The 8,073-nt window shown below is 44.8% G+C and overlaps 1 protein-coding gene across 1 annotated transcript; it reads right to left on the minus strand.

The window, feature by feature from the left end:
* Nucleotides 1–454: 454 nt before the first annotated feature.
* On the minus strand, nt 455–7,839 carry adrb2a (adrenoceptor beta 2, surface a). Its single transcript, XM_083786123.1, has 2 exons — nt 7,618–7,839; nt 455–7,042 (listed from the first exon to the last, which is right to left on the minus strand). The coding sequence occupies exon 2, from the start codon at nt 7,037–7,039 to the stop codon at nt 5,837–5,839; it is 1,203 nt and encodes a 400-aa protein (XP_083642249.1). The 5' UTR covers nt 7,040–7,042; nt 7,618–7,839; the 3' UTR covers nt 455–5,836.
* Between the last annotated feature and the right edge of the window lie 234 nt (nt 7,840–8,073).

The following is an 8,073-nucleotide window of genomic DNA, read 5'->3' on the forward strand; positions in this document are numbered from 1 at the left end:
TTCTGTATGGTAATACCATATATACTGTATATTGCCCCCTGCTAAGAAAGAGGGGGTGCACCCTATATTGCCCCCTGCTGAGAAAGAGGGGGTGCACCCTGGGAAAGCAATGGGCTCTGTGTAAAAGACACGTTGGGGACTTCTCTACAAAAACAAAGTGCATGGCCTGCTCTTGGTCGGTACAGTACATACAGTTATTACGTTTTGGTTTATAAGGCAGTCAGGGTGCACACAGTACAGTGGCTACATTCCTGTGAATATGACACTGATAGAACTACATTCCAACATATTAGGCTATCGTGTTTCTTTTGTGTGTGTGTGCGTGCGTGAAATTTCATAAATGTCAGACTCATTACACATTCATTATAACAGGGCATACTAGTAATGGTCTGACAACTAGACAGACTAGTTCATTGTGCCACCTGTCATGTAATGAACAATGAGGACACGTCGGTGATTGATAGCTTTGCATGCGACAAGTAGAACATTTATTGTCTTAATACAAATGGTATAGCACACTTGCATTTTATATAAATACCACAGGACTCCACGTACATTGGGAACATGTTTCAATAGCTCAACAAAACAGTGACAAAGAATTGTGCGATAGTAGCTCAACAAAAAGAAATACTTAGTAAACATGTAACTGATCTAAACACCGCCCTGGCCCACAAAGCACAAAGTTCACAAAAGATTGATTTCTTTAAATTTTCTTTACTTTTTTTTTTTCTTTTTCTTTATCACATTTCAATTTCTTCTTAAAAAATTCACATTGATTTGTGTAGCCGTACATGATGAGTTCATGATTAGTTGTCAACCCTCCAGCAATATGTGGGCTGGGAATCCATCCATCTGTCATTGCCAATAACTGTAAGCAGGCAAATGGACTTCCTAAAAAGGCATGGCACAGAAATGGTATTACTGTAGGGCAGGGTTGCCAAGACCTCCTCCCACCTCGCAAACTGAGGACCTGGCAACCCTGAACCCTGCTGTAGGCTGTGTGTAAATAACAATAACAACAACAACAACAATAATAATAAATAAATAAAACATTTATTTGTGTAACAGTTTTCAAAAAAATAAAAATAAAAAGTTTAGAAAGTGCTTTACACAATATGAAAACGAAAAGTACATATTATTTGATCAGATCAACAGGACACAACTCAGATCAACAGGACATAATGCGAGTGACTCACTGCTGGTACCTAATGACAGCCAACACGGTTCATCGATCTCTGACAATCAATGAACTGCTTTTAAACAGGCTTAAAACATGGGGGGAAAAGAGAGTTGTCAAATTAAACTACAGCTGTAAAGGGGACCAAATGCAATGATGATGCCCTGTTTCCTATATAGGCTAGCAGGGACGGGTGGCAGTGCATAATTAATTAATGTATTGTTCAAAGGAACAGCGTGCAATTCATCTGTATTCACGGCCAGTTGTGAGCCTCATGAAATCATGTGAAATCTATCCCTCCGTGATTGATGATCAGATCATTTCACTGTGATGGTGAATGATCCATATGCTCCACCACATTATTCCTGTCTGTTCCATCCTGTATGTTTATGTGTACTGCATGTTGTTGTGGAGTTAATGAGTTTAGTTTCATTCAAACCCAACTCCTCACCAGCTAGCTAAATCTCAATTTAGTTGCACTTATTGAATTAGCAAATTCACCAGACGCACAGTGTGTTTTGGAATGAGAACCTGATGGTCGTTGGCTGCAGGTGATTGGGCAGAAGTAGGCTATGGCCGATTGCCAAAAGTATCTAGTTATAATGGGGCCTGCTGTGTGTGTGCGCCGCATCTTAAATTAAATGGAATTGTTTATTTTATAGATGTCAATGTGTGAGATATACAACTAGCCTAGCCTATTACTGTAAAGCATGACTCATACCGAAAACATTGAAGATCTACAAGCTCTCAGCGCGTTGTGATGTGGCGCGTTGAGAGCTTGTAGATCAGCTATATCCAGCATGTGAGTAAGCAGCAATGAGTGGAGAGGTGGTCGTGCACAGTGTACTACAGTATCTATTGTGCATGATTGTGCATAGCGGGGAGCAGTTCATTGCTGTCAGGCAGACACCTTGTATGCCCATATTTCAACCTTTAGTGATTTATTCCAAAAATAAATACCCCACTTTGTTATAAGATCTATTAGCTCGCTTCGCATAAGCTCGCAACAATGCGAGCTTATCGATCTGTCATTTTCCACAATTTCAGCATATATATATAAGTGGAAAGTTAACATGCAGGTTAAGTGCAGTCTGTGGGCTCCATAAACATTTGACCAGTGAAAAGTAGCTTTTCACTAAATAATAACTACTTTAGACCTGTTAAAATACAGGTTAATTTCCCCCCCATTTCCTGAAATAGAAACAGTTTTGGACATACTGTAGTCGTACAGTATACAAGGTCTCCCACTTGACAGCGACGAGTTTGGTTTCACTCAGCGCTGCACGCTTGGAATGTTGCAGTGTCAGCGGGTTAGATTAAGTGCACGTAATTGCATTGCACGTGTCCATCCCTCCTCCAGCTGCATGGAGGCGAGGCGAGGTGACAAACAAAACAAACTCCACCCCAACATATAGATTAGCCTCAGTGATCAAACAGTATAGCGAAAAACACACCAAGACACATGAAGGCTTGCAAGAAGACACCACAGCCAGGAGGGAGCAGTATAACCAACTCCACAACGTAAGAGGAGGAAGAACCCCCAAAACATCACCACAGAAGACTACACACACGTAGTACATCAATACGGATTAACTGCAGTTGAAAATGGCAACAAAACAAAAAAAAAACCTAAACAACGACCTGATGCTTTCTTTTTCTTATTCTGAGTGGTTGAGACAAGCAGTCATTATGCATGGCCAACCATTGAGCTTTGAATACGATCTTTGTTTTGTGTTGTGCACACAGTGAAGCGGTTAAAAGAATACTTGATTAAACTGATCGATTATGTCACTGTTAATCCGAAACAAAAAACAAATACAACAACAACAACAACAATTCAGGAACATTCTGTGAAGCTTGTTTTTTTCTGTTTTACAGCACATATTGTACGTCAATATGTGACGACACCGCGCGCAGGGTCACTGACAACAACAGCTCCCGATTTATACAGTACGGAAAGATTCCTTCAAAAGGAACAAAGTTCACAGTTTTAACAGGTTCAGTTCAGTTGATGTCACTCCAGAGGCAAAATATCACATGGCCACACAGGTCACAAACAGATTTAGACTGGCAAAGAAACCCCCCGACTCCCCCCGCATACACAAACACATGTGTCACGGACACGCACGCACACGCGCGCACACACACACACACACACACACACACACACACACACACACACACACACACACACACACACAGGCTACATTTAGCAAGCTGCTACTTTGATCTGAACATAGTGGACTGGATATCACAAGACTCACTGGGGGAATGGCTGGGAATGTCTGTAGAAACTTCTCAAGCCACACAGACTGTAAGTGTATAAAAGCTGTCAAAAAGCACAGCGGAGAATCATCCAACAGGCCTATAATTCTAGCATTGAATCCTCACCTTTGACCCTTCCACTCCAACGAGATACATGTGGTCCAAATTTGTTCACCACAACCTCCAAACTGGAGATGGTGCCATTTGTCATCCAATAAATTATGTGTTCTTTGCCCTGTTTTTGGGGAGGGGATGGGGAGTACTGGTAATCCGATACTTGAGCTAAACAGTGGAGATAATGGATTTATTCATGTTTATTGGGCTGGGCTCAGCTGGAACAGGACATTTCTTGGGAAGTGCAAAGCAAAAAAGGAGAGGCAGAGAGACAAAGCGTGCACATATACTAAGAGAGAGAGAGAGAGAGAGAGAGAGAGAGTAGTAGTAGTAGTAATAGTAATAGTAGTAGTAGTAGGCCTATAGTATATTTTTAATTGTAGCCTACCTACATACAATTCTTATTTTGTTGTAAACAATGTCATGCCAACAAGGTCCCTTTGGATTTAATTTAAAATAGAGAGAGAGAGAGAGAGAGAGAGAGAGAGAGAGATACAGAGAGAGAGAGAGAAGAGAGAGAGAGAGAGAGAGATAGAGAGAGAGAGAGAGAGAGAGGACAGATGGCATGCAGGGAGGGAAGAAGCAGGAACAGAAATTGACGGTGACAACTGGAACAGCAGAAGCACAGATCACATGGCTCAGTGGGACATTTTGGTGACCGCTCCAGATTTACAGTTGATTTCCTATAAAAGACCCAGACTGACATCCGTTTACGTCGAAGCAAAAACTCTGGGAAATGTCAGGGAGCAGCGTTGAAGACCAACTGGACAGCGACCCCACATTTATATATTTCTATCTTGTACGTTTATTATTGTGTACCCGGGACGGGTGCTATGACTTAAGGAAATAGCTCCTCCGGTTTCGGTAAACACTGGAAAAGCTTGTTAGCACAGCAACAGCCCCATGCATCATCTTATTAACAAACAGGCACTTGTGTGACAAGCGGTAATTACTGACCTCACAGTACAGGGAGAGTTGTTTCCCTCCCTTTTTTTTTTTTTACACACAGTTCCATAAAGGCAATGTATAAAAAGGTGCAACATTACAGTGGTAATGTGTGTTTGTGAATCACTTAAAGTACCCAAGTTCTATTTTAGCTATGCAGCTGTTAGCTCATTTAATATATTATTTTTTTCCTACGTTACTGTGTTAACGGTGGACTGAATGGCAGGGGGATCTGTCAAGCTGAAATGAGAACATTACCTAGGGCAGGGGGTCACTACTATATAAACCACACTGACTAGAACAGATCAATATCTCTATCTCACCACGCAGCCCTCTGACACAGGAAACGGTAACTTGTTATCAGACGAGCTGCAGATTGTGGTTCCCTGGCGCTCTGCGCTGAGGTGCGGATCAAAACATAATCTCCCATGCACCCTGTGAGCATTCTGAACTAGTGCTGCGAGCGCCTGGGAAACATTACAGTGGAGAGCGTTGCCCTGGGCAGAGCATTGCTGCTGGAGTGTTTCAGGCACGAAGCCTTGGCTCCGTGCCTGAAACTTTGGCTTGGAGCACAAGAGAGACAGGTTGTACCACATCTGCTACTGCTCGTCAAACACAGCCTCCAAAAGCCACTGTTAAGGTGAAGGAAAATCTGAGTGAAACTAAAGTGGAATGTACTGTACTTTCTGTACTCACACAAAGACATTACAGCTTTGAGACCACCCCAACCAAGTCCCTCCCGCATGGCCGCTTTAAAGTGGCCATTTTCATAATTCATATGCCTTCTCAAGGAATATGATTTATCATGGTAGATCATGGTGACAGCACAACACAAATCCACACAATTCAAAATTTCCACAGGTTTTCCGAGCCATGATATCACACAGATAGAAAACTAAATGTCCACAGATTCCGTTTGAGCTTTGCTCATTAGCAATTACATAACAGGCTAATTGATAAAACACGGATCTTGAGGGCACTCGAATGATGATGATGAAACTGCTAAATCTACTGGATGGACAGTGAGTCCATGTGAAATAACTTAGATGAACAATTAAGTCAACATATTGAAGAAAAGGTAAGTGAGGTAGATGGAAAAATCAACACAATTACTGTAAATAAGGAAAAAGGTGATCTACCTACAATATAAATCCATTTGGAGTTGAAACAAAGGTCTTCTCTTGTACCTCAGCCTAACATGTCTGTCATTACATGAACCAGGTGGGTGTCCTGAGGTCCCTGTCAGTCAATCAGACCTCCATCGGTCAACTGGAAAGTGCCAACGGCAGCGTAAACATCTCTGTGTTGCCTTTTCATCAAAGGCCTCTGATTTAATCAAAGTACAGTTGTTATGCCTTTACTGTTCCCATTAGGGTCTGTTGCTTTGTCCACGGACTCACAGAGCCCCTCATTAATGGCATCACTGTCGTCCGAGCTGCATTTGCTCCTGTGGGGTTCGCTCTGCCAGCTGTGCCCACCCGAGACAAATCCATTGGGTCCCAGTCGTGGGAAGCGGTTCCTCTTCAGGCACAAGATCTCCTTGAAGGCATGTCTGAACTCGGGGCTCCGGCAGTAGATGAGCGGGTTGAAGGCAGAGTTGCCATAGCCTATCCAGTTGAGTATCCTGAAGGTAAGGTTGATGTTGTCCACCTTCCATATGGCCACCACCACATTGAGCAGGAAGAAGGGCAGCCAGCACAGCGTGAAGATGCCCATGATGATGCCTAGGGTCTTCAGGGCCTTATGCTCCCGCAGGCAAAACTTGGTCTTCTTGCGCCCGTCACTGGCCTCCAAAGACCCCGGGTCGGTGCGGAAACGCCTCTCGCTCTTGTCTATCTTGCGCAGCTGGCGCTTGGCCTCCTGGAACACGCGGCTGTAAACGAACACCATGATGACCAGCGGGATGTAGAAGGAGATGATGGAGGACGTGATGGCGTACGCCGTGTTGGTGTTGAACTCGCAGCAGTTGATGTTGTCGAGGCAGAGCTTGGCCTCCACGTCGTCCGAGGTCCACCACTTCATGTGGATGGGCAGGAAGGAGATGAGCGCCGCGATGACCCACACCAGCACCACCACGATGCGCGCCTTGCACTTGGTGAGCAGAGACTGGTAGCGGAACGGGGAGGTGATAGCCAGGTAGCGGTCCAGGGCGATGACGCACAGGGTCTCGATGCTGGCCGTGACGCACAGCACATCCGTGGCGGTCCAGAACTCGCACCAGAAGCTGCCAAAGTGCCACGTTCCGAACAGGATGTAGCACGCGCCGAACGGGATCACCACGAGGCCCATCACCAGGTCGGCGCACGCCAGCGACGTGACGAAACAGTTGGTGACGTTCTGCAGGCGCTGGAAGCGACCGATGGCCGTGATGACCAGGATGTTGCCAAACACGATGCCCAGGACCAGCAAAGACATGAGCATGCCCAGAAGAACCATCTCAGCCTCGCTGTAACCGTCATTATCTCCGTCTGCGACAGGGTCCGCCAAGGACCCGTTTATACCTTCACTCACGTTGAGCGGGGTGGTTGGACTTCCCATAATCTGAAGAGACCAGAAATAGATTAAGTAATGTGTATAGCGCATGCACGTACACACACACACACACACGGCATATCACACACACACACACACACACACACACACACACACACACACGAGGGTTGCTCACTCACATTGCTCTGGACCACACACACACACACACACACACACACACACAAGGGTCACTCACTCACACTCACACTCCCCCCCCCCCCCCTCTCTCTCTCTCTCTCTCACACACACACACACACACACACACACACACACACACACACACACACACACACACACACACACTCCTAATAATTAAATAATGATAATACTGCAGAAGGAACACTCATTTTTTTAAGTGAATGTATTCAACATATGAATATAGTTTGAAAACATAATAAAAGATGTGATTAAAATGTGGATTTCTTTCCTATAATTAATTTACAATGTAATTTATTTATTTCTATATTACACAAACGACGACAGCAAGGGCTCAATGTGGCAACACTTCAAACTAAGCCCTTTGTAACTTCAAAGAAGAAGCATGACGAAAATAAAGTTATATTAAAACAAACAAAATCACAAACCTCCACAGGTAGTTGTCCCGTTTCTGATGGCCTCCCATAAAAGAAATGAGAACTCTCCAAGGTTTTGGATGTACTGTGGTTCCAATAATAAGTCCTCTCAGCCCCCCATGTTTGCGCGGTGCTCCTCTCTCTCTGTGTGTGTGTGTGTGTGTGTGTGTGTGTGTGGCTCCCTTCCCTCCACCTCTCTAGGTCTCAGTCACCCGGCCAGTCCCTCGGCTCAGAGCTCAGTGTTCCTTCTAATGTGTCTCCCAGGCTATTTGTCAGAGCCCTTATAATGTTCTGTGATGACATCATGGCCACTACTCAGCCAATCAGCTCGCGTACATATGGCTGTGGAGGGAGCTGAAAGCTGCAGTGAGTTTGAACAGAGAGTACTCCTCACTGCTGCAGGGGACACGCACGCACACACACACGCACGCACGTGCGCGCGCACACACACACACACACACACACAAA

This window comes from Protomyctophum parallelum (assembly GCF_964188405.1).
Source record: "Protomyctophum parallelum genome assembly, chromosome: 16".
Classification (NCBI taxonomy): Eukaryota; Metazoa; Chordata; class Actinopteri; order Myctophiformes; family Myctophidae; genus Protomyctophum; species Protomyctophum parallelum.

Coding starts and splice junctions, on each gene's coding strand:
- adrb2a (XM_083786123.1), bottom strand. CDS start 7,039: ATGGGAAGTCCAACCACCCCGCTCAACGTGAGTGAAGGTATAAACGGG.